The following is an 18,832-nucleotide window of genomic DNA, read 5'->3' as shown; positions in this document are numbered from 1 at the left end:
ATTTAATTTTGTAACAGTTTGTTTGGTCTTGTTTTTTTCTATAGGAGGATAAAGATACAGATTCCACCAAAGAGCCTTTGGATGACTTATTTCCCAATGATGAAGATGACCAAGGACAGGGAAGTAAGTACATTTCTAACTGCAGTTTTCCTGCATCTCTATAATGCAGAGGCTAAGGTTGCTTATCTGAAAAGTGAATCCATATGTACGGTTTTCTGGGGCAGAGTGTAGTGGTGAATGCCTCTTGTCCTACTAGAGTAATATCACAACTGGTTTTAATTGTTGTGTGTAGAACTGGGGCCTAGATTTTTAAAGAGCTTACTAGCAGTTGTAAAATTTGTGGAACTACCAAAAAACTGGAACTAAGTCGGTATAAAACTGGTCCTGCAATCTTTATTTTTTTGTGGGCTTCAGAATGGAGGAAATCATTCAAGGTGACAGGGGCATGTTCTCTGAAACACTGAAGCTCTTTGGTCGTCTGCCCAGACGGCAGTTCTGTTAATGACCTTTTAAATGATCTGATTTAACATTTTGGGGCATGAAGTCTTTCTCATTCAGTCTTTTGCTCTTTGCTAAAATTGTTTTCCTTAGTTCATTACTCATTCTAGAGATACTGTCAGAGGGACCAATGAATAGGTACGAAGTTTGAATTATAGATTGAAAGGAGCTATTGATAGATTAGCCTTACTTATTGAAATTGTTTGTTTTTCTTACAAATGTAAGCCTGATATTATACAATATATTGATGGTGTATCTGTGGTGTGCTAGTGGTATAGTGATTCTTATTATTCTTAGTAGATAAATGACAGGAAAAAAAAATTGAAAGGGCCTACCTTGCTAATCGACAAAGGTTTTGAATTTCCATTTTGAGCACATGCAAGGTTACCTTGATATCAAGCATGGAGTGTATGAGCAACAGCAATGGAGGGAAGATTTGCAGGATTATGTAAGGTTAGTGTTGATCACAGGCTTCATCCCGAGCTTATCTGGCCTTACCTAGAGCTTTAGATTAAGAAAGCTGAGTGACAGATCTGTCTGTATACCTGTGTAGTCCATCTATATTTGTACTGTTTTGCTTCATACAGAAGAGTGCTGTTTTGGTAATTTCCTTGACCTCCAGGAAAAAAATAACAGAACTCAAATGCTTCAGTGGTTTGGCAGGATGATCGTGGATGTAAGTTTGGAACTGTATGGTTCCACTGACATGAAAAGGCTTCTACTTGCTGTGAGAGTGTTTCCTTTAATAGAGAGAATAAAGTCAATCTCATGGCAGGAACCCTTGTTCTGTGTGTTTTGAACTTAGTGCAAATGTGTAAGAGATTAAACCTCCCAGGCAAAGGGAAAAGGAATGGTTTGGAGGAGTGGGAGGGGGTTGCAACAACCAAAGGCTAGTCGCTACTGGAAAACAAATGGCTAAACGTAAGAATTAGTAAGTAAAATCAAAACATTGATCCTGGTTTTGATTTGATGCCATTTCCCTTATAGTTGTTACTTGTGGCAGCCAAGGTGCTCTCATCCTTTTTGTACCAACCTTAGGCATTTCTTGGTATGACAAAGAATGATAAAAAAAATACAACAATTGACTGAAACAGAAGTATGTTTAGAGAAGGATAGTGATGGAAAAAGAACAAATAATTTGACTTGTTCTGCTAGTACGTTGCTTGTCTGCAAAGTGTTCCTTTCTGTAGGCAAATTTTAATATTTCTGATTGTAAAATTGTGTTATAGTCTTGAACTGTTAATGGTTTGCTGAGGTGAAGGATGACACAGTTTTCTATTTTCTCCATTTGTTTATCAACTCGACCTCCTGAGCTAGTAGAACTGTAAAATAATGCTAATGCAGTACCTTTGTTTATGAAGCGTGGAGACAATGTGAAGAATTAAGTGAAGTTCATTCTGATACTAATGCTTTGTACTGGAGAAATAGAATCCAGCAAGTCTCTTGTGCGTTATTGAGCTTAAAATGTCAAATGTCTTTGAGTTATATCAATCTTTTTAAATAACTTAAAATCCTGTTTATTTCTTCCAGTTCAACAGCAGCATAGCAGTGCAGCAGCTGCTGCCCAGCAAGGTGGCTATGAAATTCCAGCAAGATTAAGGACCCTTCATAATCTTGTTATTCAGTACGCATCCCAAGGTAGATACGAGGTTGCTGTACCTCTTTGTAAACAAGCTCTTGAAGATCTGGAGAAGACTTCGGGTCACGACCATCCTGATGTTGCCACTATGTTGAACATACTTGCTTTGGTGTACAGGTTCGTATACTGACATAGATAAATGACAGTTAAACAAATAGTTGACGTTTGCCTGTAACTGTTCAGGCCAGCATTGTTGCTATCTTATTATTTTCCATTCTCTGCAAGAGGGTCCAGCAAAATGTATTTCCACCCATACTAAAATTCAAGTGAGTTGCTGAATTTTTGCCTATGCCTTTGTCATGAGAGCAAAGCATTTTTGAAATTAGCACCGTCCTTATTTGGTATTTAGAGGAAACATGTCTTGGTTATCCACTTCCAGGTAATCTAGAGAGGTAAACTGGACAACACAGTCAAAACTATACCTGCTAGTCCTGAGCCCTCTAGCTACTTTACAGTTATAAGCTTCATGTTTTTGCTTTGCTGTTCCTAAACAGATTCCCAATTAATCCACTGTTACAGTAATATCTTTAGTCCAGTACTGAAGCCAGCTTCATTATTATGACATCCCTTCTGAATCCTCAGTATTAATTATGACTTTTTAAAATTCAGAGACCAGAACAAATACAAAGATGCAGCAAATCTCCTGAACGATGCCTTGGCTATCCGTGAAAAGACTTTGGGCAAAGATCATCCAGCGGTTTGTATACAAGCAATGCTATGTTTTTAGTTTTGTTTTTTGATGAATTTTTTTTTTTTCAACTCATTCTAATATTAAACTCAACAGGAAAGTTTTTAAGACCTGGCTTATCTCTAAACAGCACAGGTAGGAGGCCATGTTGTAACATCCTTCACTTTCTTTTAAATATAAGCATTCTATTCAATGCTGTTTTGCCACACATGACCTGCACTTACTTGATTTTTGGATCAGATTGCATGGATCTTCTATGGGAAACGAATTTATAAAGAAAAATGTTAATTTGATTACTCGAATCACTATTGATTGAGTGAACTCAGATTGAAGGTGCGCTTCTGATTTGTTTTGCTGCCGCTTTTAAATGAAGCATGAATCAAACTTCTGTACCCAGTGTTAAAAATCAGTGGGGTATCTCTCATCATGCCACTTGTTTGGCAGCAAGGCAGTATAAATAACTTTGGGGGTAACTTTGTGAATGACATTTGGTAATCTCTTCATTTGCAAAATTCAAGAGGAAAATCTGAAATTATCATTGCATTGCAGGTACATTAATTTGATAGTTACTTGTATCAGCAAATTGATGTAATGAATACTTCTCTCTGTTGGCAGGTGGCAGCAACTCTAAACAATCTTGCAGTTCTTTATGGTAAACGGGGAAAGTACAAAGAAGCTGAACCTTTGTGTAAGCGAGCGCTGGAAATCAGAGAAAAGGTACAATTGCACAAACAACCCCCCCAAAAAAAAACAACAAAAAACCAAACAGAACACCTTTGAATAGATTTTTCTGGGGGGGGGGCAGAAGTAAACATCCTTATATTTGTTCTATGTTCTGATTGGACAGATTTGTCAGGCCAATCACAGTCGTTAGCAACATCAGTGAGATGTAAAACAATGTTAAATTCCTACAGAGCTGTTGCAGCACTGTGGGTGTATTCCAAATCCTGTACTTTGCAATAAACCTTCACTATCTTTTTTCTCCTCTTGTTTGTTAAGGGATCTTTGATTTGACAAGAGCCCTGGAATTAAACAGGAAACTTAATTAAAACTTTTAAATTGATTATTCTACGACTATGTGGTTATTTATCATGGTCCATGTGACGGAGTGTCTGCATCTTCAGGCTTATCTGGATAATACGCTGCTTTTAATGTAATTAGATGATTTAAAAATATGCCTGTTACAGGTTTCTCTACAGCTTTCTGAATTTGTAATATTGTTGAGTAATTATCATATCCTTCTTTTGCCAAGCCCTCTTCATCATCTTCACATTGAAGTTTCTGAGGAATCAATACCAGTGGGCTATTTTTACACAGTGAATTTCTAAACCCTGATATGATTACTGGAAAATGATTTAATGTGAGATATTTCTGTTTCAGGTCCTGGGGAAAGATCACCCTGATGTTGCCAAACAGTTAAATAACTTGGCTTTACTATGCCAGAACCAGGGTAAATATGAGGAGGTAGAATATTACTATCAGAGAGCACTGGAAATTTACCAAACTAAGCTGGGACCAGATGATCCAAATGTTGCAAAAACAAAGAATAACCTGGTAAGGCTTTTATAAGTAAATCTAAGAGAAGTAAAATTTTCTCATGAATTGAATGTATTCAGTACATCATTCAGAATGTATTATTTCTCAAACTAAATGTAAAAAGTGCTGTTGTCTTTTTGGGGGTGTTTTCTTTCTAGGCATCCTGCTATCTAAAACAGGGCAAATTTAAGCAAGCGGAAAATTTGTACAAAGAGATTCTTACTCGTGCTCATGAACGGGAATTCGGCTCTGTAGATGGTAAGAAACTTAGTCCTTAGAATTTAAAGTATGTTTAATTTCTGTAGTAGTTAGGAAAGAAAATCTGTCAGAGGTTGATCTTATCCTGGTTAGAATTGTCTGCTTGAAGCAGATTTGAGCAGCGAGATAGCAGATGTGTTAAAGTACTGTAAAATTCAGCATCAGAAGGTGTTTAATGGATACAGAAATAACATTTAATTCAAAATGAGAGTTTCTTCAGTGAGCGAGCCTTGGTTAGGTTCATATCCTTTGCATCTTATTTATGGCATGATTATTTTTATGCACATCAGAATCTGATTTTAGCATTTTTATAGATGCTCAAAATGTCACTTTCCAGTCATTTGAACAAATTTTTAAGGACATAGTGAATATATTGATGAGTCATTCACTAACGCACAAAGAATTGGAAAAATATTCTTAATTAATAGTGTAAATTTAAGGATATTTGCGCTGTAAGTTTAAGGATATTGTACACCATTTCATCAACTGGAAATCACAGAATTTGTATTGCATGCTGTGACAGTAGCATATGCACCACTTATTAGATGTCAAAATAATCGTTATGGTAAAAGAAACAAATGCATGCTTGTTAGCACATGACGAGGTACCCGATAAATGGATGGCAGTGCGTATCGACTTCAAAGCTTCTCAGAAGTAACTGTTCAGATCAGAAAAAAGGACAGAATTGTAAAACAGTTTAAAAATGCTGCATTCATCTGGTGCTTCTTTCTGTGGTTCTTACCCTTATTTCAGAAGGGCTAAAATATTGCAGTGAACATTTTGTAGCTTTGTACTTGTCTGTAAAATATTTTCTTCTGTTCCATTAGATGAAAATAAGCCTATTTGGATGCATGCGGAAGAGAGGGAAGAGTGCAAAGTAAGGCTACTGTGTCGTATATCTTTTTTGGAGCTTTTATTATTTTAGTTACAAATGAGTTCTTTTTATTGAATGTTACTCTTGTTTTTAGGGAAAGCAAAAAGATGGCTCATCTTTTGGAGAATATGGTGGCTGGTACAAAGCTTGCAAAGTCGATAGGTGAGTATTTCCTTTCTTGGACTGACCACGTGGCAACAGACAGCATCCAGAAATGTCAGACTAAATAATGTTTTAAAATGAAAACAAATGAGCAACTTGCTTAGGGCAACAAGAACTACAATATTAGATACTCAGACCTAAGGCTGGCTTTCAGGAGTGCAGATGGTAGCAGTTTACAATCCTGAGGCTGCTTTTAGTGTAGGCTGATGGGGTCTAGTGTAGGTCACCTTTCTTTTTATACTTTCAATTTGCTTGCCTGCTCTTCCTGCCCCAACTGAGCCTGTAGAGAAGGTCAGGAGTGAAGAAGTTTGCAAATACCTGGGCCTTGACTTTCTGCCTGGAATAAGAAAGCAAAGTTAGAACTGCTACACTTATACAGTATTTGAGTTTCCAAAGCCTGAATAATGTTAATTTTGTGTGGATGAGAACATGCATCTTATCTTGGAAGAAGAGAAACAGGAATGTAAGCTTGCATCATACTTGCTTTGCATGCATGCTTTGCTTTAATTTTATTCTAAGGCATGAGGATTTTTTTCTCTGCTGTTACTGGAGCAAACCTTCAAACCGCAATACTATGACTGAGCTAATTCTCATTGCACCAGTGAATCAAAAATGTCTCGGGAGTCAGATTTGCTAGTGGAACGTGTGGGGTGTTTTTTCCTTTGCTCCACTGTTCAAGTTTAGCACAGCAACTGAAAGTAGTTATTATGTAAAAGCTGATGGAAGGAATTGTTAATTTAGAGTTGGACTGGATAATCTCCAGAGGTCCATTCCAGCTCTACTGTGATTCTGTTTTGTGACTAACGTGTGCTACAGTAACGGTCATGGTGCGCCTGAGTGAGCACATTATCTGGATGCTTCGGAATTACTCAGTCGGACACACTAGAACTGAGCTGAATTTTTGCCTCTTGAGATGCATCTGAGAAACATTCCTGTTTTCTCATGGGTAGATTCAGAGACTTGTTACTAACATTCAGGTTCAAGGATGCTGACTAATGATAGCATGAGATGTTAATACAGTTTGAGGGTGCATAACAGTTTTTTCATATATGTGCAGTAAGGTATAGCATATTTCAAGTCTCAGTAATTACAAAAAGATTATACTGCATTTATTTTTTAGTTTGTGAATTGAGAAGAATCTAATGTGTGAACATATATATATTTTTTTATTAGTCCAACAGTAACAACTACCTTAAAGAACCTCGGGGCACTTTACAGACGACAAGGCAAATTTGAAGCTGCTGAAACATTAGAAGAGGCAGCAATGAGATCTCGTAAACAGGCAAGTATGAGAATTCTCCTTCATGTTACCTCTGCATTATGGTCGTGCAGATTTTCATCTTTGGCGCCTATCCTCTATTCAGAACGTACAAACACTTACCTCTTTGCTGTCTCTTGCCTGGTGTCCTCCTTGAATTTCAACTGCTTGACCCTAACTTTGAGAACCTAACTCTCTTAATGGGAGAGCATGCTTTTGTTTTTTCCTTTCTTTCTGAGGGATGTTATACAATGTCCGTTACAAAAGTGTGAGTCCGGACAGGCAAAGAAGGCTTGTTGATCAGCGTTGAGATGGAAAACAAAAAATAAAAGAAAATCTTAATGAATAAAAGAGTAACATGTATAGCTCCATTTTGATTTTGTTTCTGTGGAACAGTAAATAAGACTTGTATTTTTCAGAAGTGTTTTTTTTTTTTTTATGCTGCCATCTAAAATTCTAAACTCAAATTCCTAGTTCAGGTAAACTAACTTAGATAATGTATTGTATCTTATTTATTTATCTTTTATTTGATTGCTTATACACATTTATAGTCATATTTTGAATAATATTCTTCAGTGTTTGGTGTATTGCACCAGTTGGCTTCTGGGGAAGTGGTAGAGCAAATAAAACTCTTCTAGCAAGTTTAACAATAGTTCCTTGATACAAGGTGAGATAAGTTCACTCTTCAACACAGCTAACTGATGGAAGGCTAGAAAGTGCTTTCCTAACAAGTGGAATGAAACTGGTAAGAGGAATGTATGAACAAACATAGGAGAAAACTTTTTCATCAGGGGAAATTCAAAGGTGAAAGGAAATAAATCAGTGGAGAGGGTTTTCCTCAGTAAAATGAAGTTTGCTACATATATTTCATGGTTCATTTTTAGCGTGTTTGTCAGAGAAATATATTTTGAAAATAAAGAATGTGCGTTGCATCTTATTGCCAACCAAAGCAAATCTATTGTTACTGTTGTCATGCTGTGTAATGCTTTAATGTTAATGGATGCAAAGACAAATTAGCGTAAGGTAATAGTAGTAAGACTGGGAAAAACCAACTTGCTTGTATTGTATAAAATTTGTGTTTTAGGTTTTTTGTAAGCTTTAACTTGTGTGTGTGTGTGATGAAACCTAGAATTGATTATTTGGGAATTAAGCATAGACTTCTCTGAGAGCAAAATCCTCTTCTTTTAGTGTCTCTGTTAAATCAGCCCACTTCTGGCTTGTCCAAACCATTGGAAAAACTGTGTTAATTTTCCATTTGAGCCTGCTGCTATTTCTTTTCTAAGCTTTTTCAGGTTTTCATTGGTGTATAATGTATCATCTACAGTGTTTTACTCTAAAATACCTCATTTATGCACAGCACTAGATTTGGACAAGTAGGAAGCACTGCTGTCATTCTATTCAGCATTTAACACTGCTTTTCATTTTAGGTTTGTTAAGGGACAGACAAAGTTAATGCATTTCCCCTTCTGAACTAAAAGCAAAGAAGTACTTTTTTCCCATGTGTGGAAAAGGATCAGTTCTTCATGGTTCTGTTCTCCCTCATGCATGTTCAGATTGCAGTAACAGTGTAAAAATGGAATAGATGGGATTTCTGTATGGTTTTAGTGTTCTCACGTTGTGCTGCACTTCATGGATTTGCCCTAGAAGATGCCCTATTTCATTTGTTGCTAATGCTGCAAAGTAAAAGGTGTGGAATATTTTCTTATATGTGTAGTATTCATCTTGGATGATGCCTTCTTGCCAGCAAATATTATCTATGGTGTGGATTAGGTTTATTATAAAGAAAGATGAACCTGAATGTGATTTGAGCTTTGTTTTTATTCTAGTTCCTTTGTTAAAGTCCTTTGCCTTTACTTTTAATGCAGGATTTTCATAGAAGGTATCACTTAAAGATATTTAAAAGATTATTTGGTAATTTATGGGCGTTCATTAACAATAGGTAAATGTAGTCTATTGGCTGTATTCTATGCCTGCTATAATCTTAAATTCTATTTTATTTCTTTCTAAAGGATGAATTCTATTTCTGTATTGTGTAATGTGTCCGTGTTAAAATAAAACAAACTGTGTGTAGAGATTAGGTGTTCACACCGCTACAATGTTCTTTCAGAGGAAGATGAGCACTACAACATTTGGTAGGTGGAAGATTGAGAAATATGTTGACTGTTCATGATCTGTAAATTCTTAAATATTAATCTGGTGGCCAAATGGCTTCAGGTAAGTGACGTTAGTGCCAGGAGGCTTTGACAAATGATGGAAAGGAGGAAAAGAATGGCAAGTTGCTGAATGCCCAGACTACCAGACTGGCTGCCCACTCTGCTGTGTTGATGTCTGATGTAAAGGACAGTTAATCTTGATTGTCCTTTGAAAGCAAAAAGATGATGAATTACCATGCTTGGATTCTTTGTTTATGCAGTTTTTGTGTAAGTTTTAGACGACTACAGCTTATCATTTAAACTTATTCTGTTTTATTCTCAGGGTCTTGATAACGTTCATAAACAGAGAGTTGCTGAAGTGCTCAATGACCCTGAGAGCATAGAAAAAAGGCGAAGCCGAGAAAGTCTCAATGTTGATGTGGTAAAGTACGAGAGTGGTCCCGATGGAGGCGAGGAAGTGAGTATGAGCGTAGAATGGAATGGGGTAAGTACAGTACACAGTTTAAGAAAATAGCTGAAAATAGATGAATTACAGCCATAACAAATACAGCCATCCATTCACCAGCCAATTGAGTTGTCATTGGTTCTTGGTTAATTGACTTTGTTTTGTAATTATCCAGAATTGATTAAGAAATGAAGAGTAACACCTCATTTTTTCATAAGATAATGTAAAAAAAAAAAAAAAAAAAAAAGTTTTGAAATTTTAAAGTATTTGTTCCATTGTGGTCTCGAATGCTGAAATTTCTTCAAGAATCCCGAGCAGTTGTATTTAACATGGAGATGTTTTAATGCTGATTGAGTGTCCTGGTTATGGTCTGGTGTTTAATTACTTTTCAGTGGTTTCTTTTCACTGGCAGGAATGTTCTGGCAATTAACTTTTGCTTTTACTTCTGTCTTGTTTATGTTGTGTTTTCCTATATTTTATATGTTTATTTAAAAGTACTGCATCTGCTGGAATAAAAAAGCATTTGCTATGGAGATGTATAAAGAATTAGAGACCTTAAAGTAAATTGAGTAGCCTAATATTAAAATAATACCTTACACAACTTGTTAGAAGAAACAGCCTAACTTTACAAGCTGTTGCACAATCTGTCTTAATATGCAGTGCCATCCCAAAAGCCTGACAATAATTTCACATTTCTTAACCAAAATATCAATATTACCTTCCAATGCTAAAGTTTGATTGGGGTCAGAGCTTGTTCTTATTTGTTTCCCATGTGTTGGCCTCACTGTGCAACACAGAATGTCACAAAGTAAAACTACGTGTATGGTATGTTCACATATGCATGTTTTTACCACTGTTTTGTGTTTTTTTCTTCCAAGTCAGTGCAACCTTCCAGTTAATAGATCAGTTTTATGAACTTGTTTGCTTCTGTCACCAGCCTTCCCATGCTTTATCCCACTGTTAGCCATAGGATATCTATTGCACTGATAACTAACTCCCAGCTTTAGTTCTGCTGAAAATACTGTTGATTTATAAAGGCAAAATGTGCTTGTGTGCTTTTGCTTTGTGAGAGGGGAAGTAGCCTACTTTGCAATACTGAGTCCTCTGAAGTTTCATTTCTCTTACAGTAGCAATCTTTGTTTGTTTAAAGCCACACGTTAAAAACGTTACAGGTCCAAAGAAACCTTGATGAAACATTTGGGTTTAGTTTCTAAGGAGAACATACTTTCTATCTTTTGATCTTGTCTCATTCTTGTTTTCTTGGCATTGGTGTTCTCAGTGCCAAGACAGTCAATCAGCATCTATTGTGAATAATACTGCATCATTAATAAACTCAAAGTAAGGTTGGATAACTCTTTTTTTCTTTTTTTTAACTCTAATCGTGCCCATTCATTGCTAGAACTGTGTACTGTACTCCTCCCTTAATTTCTGCTGTACTTTGCATGACAATAAGTTCTAAACAGATGAAACTTCTTTCTGCTATTGACATTAATTAAACAAGCATGCAGGTTTTGGATTGAATGAGCCTTCTGGTAAAACAACAGACAGTATTTCTAGGTCAATATTTCACTGAAACTCAGTATCTGAAAAATTAAATTTTGACCTCTCAAGGCAAACTTCTCAATTTTTAGTGTGTTGAAATGGCATTGCTTTATTGTGATCTTCTCTTTTATTATTATTATTTACAGTTTTCTTCCTCTTAAGAAATTTTATATTACATGTTTTACATAAAGTGGGCAACTCTCTCTCCCTCTACCCTGCTAGTGTTTCTATCTCAGTGCTGTTCTTCCCTGTACGTATATGGTGTAGTTTTATTTACCCTCGTGTGTTTCCTCCAGACAAAATGTTCTGTTTCACAAGGTCTAATTTTACAATATTCAGGCAGATCAGAACCAATAAGGTTGCACAGTGCATGTTCACATGTTACTTATGAAGTCCAAGTGAACAGAAGATACTTAAAAATGCAGTGAATTACTTTGTCTTAAAAAATTAGAAAGTAGAAATCTGGGGAGTTCCCCTTAGAAAAGCAAATCTAAAATGATTCTACTTCAAGAATTCTTACTGCTGAGCATATTTGCATCTTCTTCTGTTGCTGTCACTTTCTTAAGAAGAAAATAGTGTTATGTTCTCCTGCATGACTTTTAAGAAGATGCCAGTGAGTACATGTGACTGCAATGTTTGTCAGCTGATTTTGCAGCCGGTTGGAGGACAGCTCAAAGTCTTCATGGTATGGTAGAGATTAAGGTCATGTTTTCAGTGGGAGGAAATATCTTTTATTACTCTAACCCGTAAACTTCAAGAAGGCAGGCTTTTGAGAACACAAGTCCACTTCAAGGTGTGAAATGAAAGCAGTAAATGTTGCTACCACGTATTAGCTGAAAGCAACAGTAGCAAAAATTGGCAATAAAACTTTTGCCGCAGAAATTGACATCTCTGTGAGTTTTTGTTGGTTTTGCTTACAATGGATTGAGGTATTTTTTAGCCTGAACTCCTGATTTGAAGGTGTTTTTTAGTCTTAGAAAGTGTTTATCTTCAAAGCGCGATGCTTTTATTTCAGGTTTGAAGTACCCAAAAGCTTGCTTATTCTGAATGTGCGAGTTAGAATAATAAAAGTTAGCCCCTGTACCTACCAAATTTGACCTGCTTTTCTTGTCTGGATCATTACAACTACTACAAAATCACTAATTTAAGAACATAGGAATAATTACCTTTCCCTTTGATCCAATACTTCTAACTGGAGTTTTCAACTTAAATTTATTCAGTCCTTCCAAACAGAAGTATATGTGTAAAACAGTGACAGAGGTTTGCAATTTAGTATGAACCACACATACCCTTTGGTTAGATTGGGATCTTCCAGTCACTTTGCAGCGAGACATCTTGCCATTTCCAAGGGTCACTGTGATTACTGTGTTGTTCCAGCTGCCATTTGTGAGACTGAATTGACAGCTCAGGTGGCTTCTAATTTCTTAAAAGAGTGAACAGAGTTTTGTCTGGAGGTTGGGGAAAAGCCTTTCTTCTTTTGGTTTTGTTCGAAGAAAATTCCTGACAGAAGTTAAAGCTGAAATGAATGCACCTTGCTCTGTCGCCTTCTGGTTTTATTCCCCCCCCCCTTTATTTATTTATTTGTTTGTTTATTTATTGCATTTATCAGCTAAAAAGATCCTTTATTTGTTTATAAAACATCACGTTTAAATCTGTCCCTTCTTAAAGATGGTTCGTTATGTTGTACCAGTTCTAGCTTTAAAAAGCACGGCGTCATTCATGCTCATTTACATGTTGCCTATTAGTGGTATAGGCCAAAGTGTAAATGCACATCTACAGTCTGGCAACCGTGAGGGCCTGCGCTCTGTACTTCAATGCAGACTGAGAACTTGCTCTGTTAACTAAAATAACAACAAAGCGTTTTGAGCGTGACCTAGAAATACTGTGAGCGTAACTGTACAAAAGTGAAAACTGTTGAATTGTTCCCAACAGTTTCATTCAGTTTTTCTCTCTCCGTTTCTGACAGGCCTAGATGCCTTTTGTGATTCTTATACTGTCTCCTGCATGAAGGGCGTGCACCATCTTCAAGCTTTAACTTCTCTCTCCAGTACTGACTGCTGTGTTTTAGCAACCCCCCTAAGATTCTTGTCAGAGCTACACTTCCCTGTAAACTGGCCATTCCTTCAGTGCTGGTGTCTTTTTGGTTTCTATTTCTGTACACGTGTAGCTTTGCCAAATATGTATCTAGTCATACAAAATGTTATTACAACCATTTGCTGTGTAATACATTAGTAAAGGATTAACAATGAGCTTTATAAGTAGCTGTTCACTATGGAAAAAAAAGGTAGTTAAAAGTATCACACAAGATATTATTGAAATGGCATGATGGTGATCTTTACAGGAGGAAAAAAAAACCAAACAACCCGAACCCTTAAAAGCAAGGCATGTTCTCCAAGTGCTTTAAAATGTATTTAGAGACCTATTACATGGTTAACATCAATATGGAACTCTGGATGTCTTCACTTATGATTATTCTAAAGTAGCGTTGCTGTTTAGTCTTCGTGTGAAATTTTGGCAAATATGCTTTTCTCTACTAATCTTGGTGTTCAGTGATTTGTGTATTTGTCTTTCTAACTTCTAATAAACTCACTCCAACTCAGGTGTCTGTCTTTGTCTGCTTAATAGCACTTTGCTTTCTTCTGCAACTCTTCCTCTCATAGTCACGTAGGGTATCTCTGAAATAGGAGGTGGTCACTTCTAATCTCACTAAACTGTTTTGTTTTTTTTTTTATTATTTTAATAATAAAACATTAAAAAATAAACTTGTGCTCGGCTGGCAGCTTTGGATGAGCACAGCAGTGTAAAACATGAATGCAGTGTATAGAAAATGCATTTCTGACGTGTTTTACATTTGCCTTGGTGAGAGTTAAAATGATGCACAGGAATTTAACCATAAGCATCTCTGATCACTGATGTTAGGATTGATTGAACATGTTTGCAAATAATGTAGATGCTCAGAAAAAAAAAATAAAACAGTTTCTTCCTAGACTGGAATGCTTTTGCTTGGGGCTTGTACTCTGTTGAACACAGTGTGCTCATGCGAAATGGTGCCATGGTGACGGTGAATGGTTTGACACATCGTGGTGGCTCTTTTCTATTTATTATGAATCGTCACTTGAGAATGTCTTCACGTTTCAGAAATCTTTGGTACAGTTTGATGGAAGAAACCAATTTGGATTGGTAAAGTTGTAGCTCTGTAGTATTCTGTACCACGTCTATATTTATAGCAATAGACACTTTGGAACCAGGTTTGGGGGAGGGCTATGGACTCGCAGTTTCACATCTGTTCAATTTTTTTCAGGATGGCACTGGATCTTTAAAACGCAGTGGTTCCTTTAGCAAACTTCGAGCTTCCATTAGACGCAGCAGCGAGAAGCTGGTTAGAAAGCTGAAGGGAGGAAGTTCACGAGACAGTGAACCCAAGAATCCAGGGTAATTATCTCTTCTTAGCTGTGCTGGTGTGCCCTTGTTCTGTGCCCCTGCTGTAGCCTAGCGCAGTACCTAGGACAGTATTTTCTCCTCTGCTTAGCTAACCACATGTCACGTAGAATAATATCATAAAGAAACAGAAAATAGAGAATCTTTTCTTAGGCAAATAATTGAAGTTCTTTAATGACTGAGGAATTATGTTTGCTTTTGAGAGTTAACTCAGTTTTTAAGCGTCTTTTTCCTTTTTGATGCTTTAGCCACTTGAACAAAAAGGCCTCGTAGAATTATTGGTCAATGTTAGTAAACCACAAAATTCTCCTTTTCACACAGTGATAAAGTTAATAAAGGATGGTAAAGCTAGAATACAGTAAACTATCATTCCTACAGCTTAATATATTTCTATGTCGCCCTGTGCATAAGTGCATTACTGACTTGAGCCCTTCTCACTCAGACCAGAGGAGAATGTTGGAAAAAACTTGAACCTATTGGTGCATCTCATGAGCATTTTAACCAAAGTAAAGTCGGTGGCATTAAGACTTTTAAAACTGTCTTTGTTACAGTATGATTAATGATGTGGAGTTGTGTAGAGCTCTAGGAAACACGTAACAAGTGTTCATAATTTTCTGTCTGCTGCAGACACGTTGAAATGTTAAAAATGTGGTATTCCTGTTTTCTTTATAGATAAATGCTTTCAAGTTTTCCCTTGCTCTGGAAAACTGAAATTCAGTTGAAAGAAAGTTATTTGCCAAAATTATTTGCCGCTGTTTTAAGACAGTGAAATTAGAGAGCATGGATTCACTTCTGGTAGAGCGACTGGATCTGTGAGTAGTAAAGCAGGTGGTGACGGTCACAGCTGAGACAGTGATCTGCAGGCAGATTCTCAGTGTGTTTTGTTAGTGCCCCCAAGGAAGTTTTGCTGTACTGTTTTTATGTGGCTCTAAAACATGTTGTACAGCTGCAACATACACAAAGACTTGTGATTACTCATCGGTCTGTTTAATTCTCTTCCTCACATACCTGCTTGATCTTCAGCCTGATCTGATTTTCCAGATTTGTAATTGCCACTTTGCTCTGAGCTGTCACAGACGTAGTTTGAAGGCACTGAATCAAAGCCCAGGGTCCAAACTCCTTTCATATTTACCGATACGTAATTGAGAACTGCCTCTGTGATGATAGGTTGGGAATAAACTGTGAAATACGCATAAAGAGGAGGGAGAAGCATACATGACATGGGTTAGGGGCAGCGTGCAGAGGCAAGACAGGAAAGAATAAAAGGAATGTCCTTGATTTAATTATTAGCATTTTGATAGCTTGCTTGGCATTTCTTATTTCTACCTAAAGTTAATATATCATAGTGCAGGCATATTCTTTATCAATATAAACACAAATTCAATCCTAATTTTCCATTTTCTTTTTTCTTTTTGTGAGACTTTTTCAAGTCTTCAGTTTCTTAAAAGACAAAGTTTTATTCTTTGGTTTTTGTATTAGCGAGCTAACTTCCTGCAGTTGGAGCAACTACCTGATGATAGGTATAGAAAATTGGAGTTAGGACATTTGGCTTTGCAGCATCCTGAAAAAGCTGCTCTCCTTTTTTGTTGTCTGCACGTCTGTAATGTTATTCGACCAGTGAAGAAGTGGTCTATCCACATACTGCTTATTATGCTTCAGGTTCTCTATCGCCTCAGATGGAGACATTGGTAGGAAATGAATTTGGAAAGATGAGAACATGTTCCTTGCTTTTCCTTTCTGACAGAATATTCCTGGTTTTAGAACTCAGTGTAGTACTCAAACAACAGTGTGTTCTTAAAACTTGCATTCAACGTGTTGCATTGCCAGCCTTTTATGAGGTATACTTGTTGAGTGTGTAGACAAATACTAGAACTTGTGTGCATGTAAGATACAGAACCTTTTAAATCTTAATTTACACTTGAATTTGTTATTAAAATTAGCTAAGGTGCCATTGCATACATAGAAGTCAATTTTGCCAAGTTGGCCACTCTAGGCATGATCAGCATTACCTCTGCTTTTGCTGCCGGTGTCTCTGAAGGTCACTCATAGATTCTCCATGGTTGGAAGAGACCTCCAAGATCATCCAGTCCAACCATCTGCCTATCACTGATACTTCCCACTAAACCCTGTCCCTCAGCTTCAATCTGATGTTTATTTACACCTGGTGCTTGTGCTGCGCTTCTGTAAATAGCAATTGTCAGTGATAGTCTGGTTGTAAATGAGAAGTGCTCAGAGAGAAATACATTAATATCACTTCATGAAAGAAAGACTATTCATCTTGCAGCTTGATGCAGAAGGAAAGTATAGTGGAAAACGTACCAGGGAAATTACTATCAAAAAGCCTTCTTTGTTATTTAAGATAGGAAACAAAGAACAGATTTCTTAACTAAGAACTAGGAACTGTCCATTGGAAGATACAGCATCAGAAGCACAGTATCAGTTTTTATTGCTACCATTGGCCATTCTTACCCTTGTTTTTACAGCGTTGGGTTTGATTTTTTTCCTACTTACAAAACATGGATGGCAGCGCAGAACAGTTAAGAGTTTGTAATTGAAAAAGGAAAAGCTTTTGCTGCTGTCAGCAGAAAGAAAACCACGTGTGTCCTCACTGATGGGGCAGTCGTATTCCTAACATGGAGAGAAAGCGTTTGCCAACTGAAGTCCTAATGTGTTTCCTAATTAAAGGTTAATTCTTGATTTCTAACAACAAAAGTATCTCATGAGAGAATAACAACAAAGTGGGCTTTTGGTTTTTATTAATATATACTTCAGCGAGGGCCTAAAAATTGTACCAGTGGAATTATTTCCATAAACCTTTGCACTCTTTTTCACGAGGACTTTATGTGATATTTGTGTTTTATTGATTAACTGGCTTTGCCTTCCCTTTATAATTCTTGCACATGTGTCCTAAAGGAAAGGGAAGGCGTATACCATGCATGAGTCTTTGCTTTGCTGTTGCTAACACTCATGTCAAATATTTTAAACTGTGTGTGCCCCAGCTTTTGAAATGCTAAGAAAAAACCCAGCAGGTCTGTGTTGTGCAGCATCTGTTGCCTGTGTTCGTCAGTGTTTTGGTTCATTATTCTGCCTTTCCTTTATGAAAGCATTTAAACCACGTGCTTCACTTTGACTGCTGGCAGTCAAAGGCAGTCTGGTTAAGTCTGGCATGAAGTGTATGGATAAACCTCTCCATGTGATTGGAAGGCCTGGGGAGCTTTGTTGGGCACATAGTAAAGATGGAGGTGGCACTGCAGGACAGCTGCTTCATTCTGCCATCAGTTCACCAGCATGCATTTAGGAGCTTTTAACTCCATAAAGAGCTTGTCAGAAATCAAGGCCAACCTGTGTCATTCCGAGTAGTGCACAGCCTCTTTGGGATTGAGGCTATCACTGTGAAACCTGAGACTAATCTGGGGTTTTGTTACACACACTTTAAAATATTTTTGTTGTATGTTGTACATGTTGGGGAAATTTGGGTTGGAAAGGACCTTAAAGGACCTTTAAGATCATCTAGTTCCAACCCCCGGCTATAGGCACTAGACCAGGTTGCTCAGATCCCCATCCAACCTGGCCTTGAACATCTCCAGGGATGGGGCGTCCAAAGCCTCACTGGACAAATCCTCACCTCAGACAGTAGTAGATATTGCTGCCAATGCAGTGATATTTCAGCTGTCAGTAGCTTGTGTGTAGGTGATCCCAGTGTTGTTTTTTGCTCACCTGTTGCTTTCAGTACAGCACTGTAGGGCTGCTGCTGCTGCTGCTCAAAGCATTGTTAAAGCATGACCCCAGTTAGCAGCAGCTGCCATCTCATTTCCCTTCACTATGAAATGCATACAATAAAATATTCTAAAACACTTTTTGAAATGATGGGTTCTGCACGTTGATGTAGACAGGGCAGAAAGGACTCAGCTCATGTTTGGTTTGGCTTTTCCAAAGCTGCCTATGTGACAATCTATGAATTTCACCACTTTCTCCTGAACTATCAGAATGTTTTGCTTTTATAACAAGCTGCATTAAATATGAAATTGAGGATTAGGTAATTAACAATTAATGTTAAGTGAGTGTATTAATTTCATGTGCTTAAAAAAATAATAATCAAGATTTTATTTTGAATTGCCATTTAAATCCATTGCCTGAAGTGTTTAAGCTCTGAGGAGCTTGTAACTGATTTCTTATGTCATCATAACTGGATGTAATATTTGGATCATATAATCATCTTAAAGGGTTTTCCTCAGATCACTTTGGGTGCTTTGTTATAACTCCCTTAACTGTGCATTGCTCGTTGTTATACTTGTGTTTTTAGAGCTGTTAGTGTTCAGCTGTTCTGATGGGTTTATCCTT

At 37.1% G+C, this 18,832-nt stretch overlaps 1 protein-coding gene across 9 annotated transcripts in view; it reads left to right on the top strand.

The window, feature by feature from the left end:
* Positions 1-18,832, top strand: part of KLC1 (kinesin light chain 1) — a 55,694-nt gene that overhangs the window by 35,225 nt on the left and 1,637 nt on the right. For 5 of the 9 annotated variants that reach the window (XM_072337033.1, XM_072337032.1, XM_072337031.1 and 2 more), the window contains 11 exons: positions 45-123; positions 2,029-2,254; positions 2,747-2,834; positions 3,441-3,542; positions 4,206-4,379; positions 4,520-4,619; positions 5,447-5,496; positions 5,588-5,655; positions 6,829-6,937; positions 9,389-9,550; positions 14,355-14,485. In XM_072337033.1, coding sequence (XP_072193134.1) covers positions 45-123; positions 2,029-2,254; positions 2,747-2,834; positions 3,441-3,542; positions 4,206-4,379; positions 4,520-4,619; positions 5,447-5,496; positions 5,588-5,655; positions 6,829-6,937; positions 9,389-9,550; positions 14,355-14,485 — 1,289 coding nt within the window. Of the gene's footprint in view, positions 1-44; positions 124-2,028; positions 2,255-2,746; positions 2,835-3,440; positions 3,543-4,205; positions 4,380-4,519; positions 4,620-5,446; positions 5,497-5,587; positions 5,656-6,828; positions 6,938-9,388; positions 9,551-13,019; positions 14,041-14,354; positions 14,486-18,832 lie in introns of those variants that run through there. The other 4 variants (XM_072337038.1, XM_072337035.1, XM_072337036.1 and 1 more) reach the window with 2 other exon arrangements.

This window comes from Excalfactoria chinensis, chromosome 5 (genome assembly GCF_039878825.1).
Source record: "Excalfactoria chinensis isolate bCotChi1 chromosome 5, bCotChi1.hap2, whole genome shotgun sequence".
In the NCBI taxonomy this organism is placed as follows: Eukaryota; Metazoa; Chordata; class Aves; order Galliformes; family Phasianidae; genus Excalfactoria; species Excalfactoria chinensis.
This window is presented reverse-complemented; position numbering and strand designations above follow the sequence as displayed.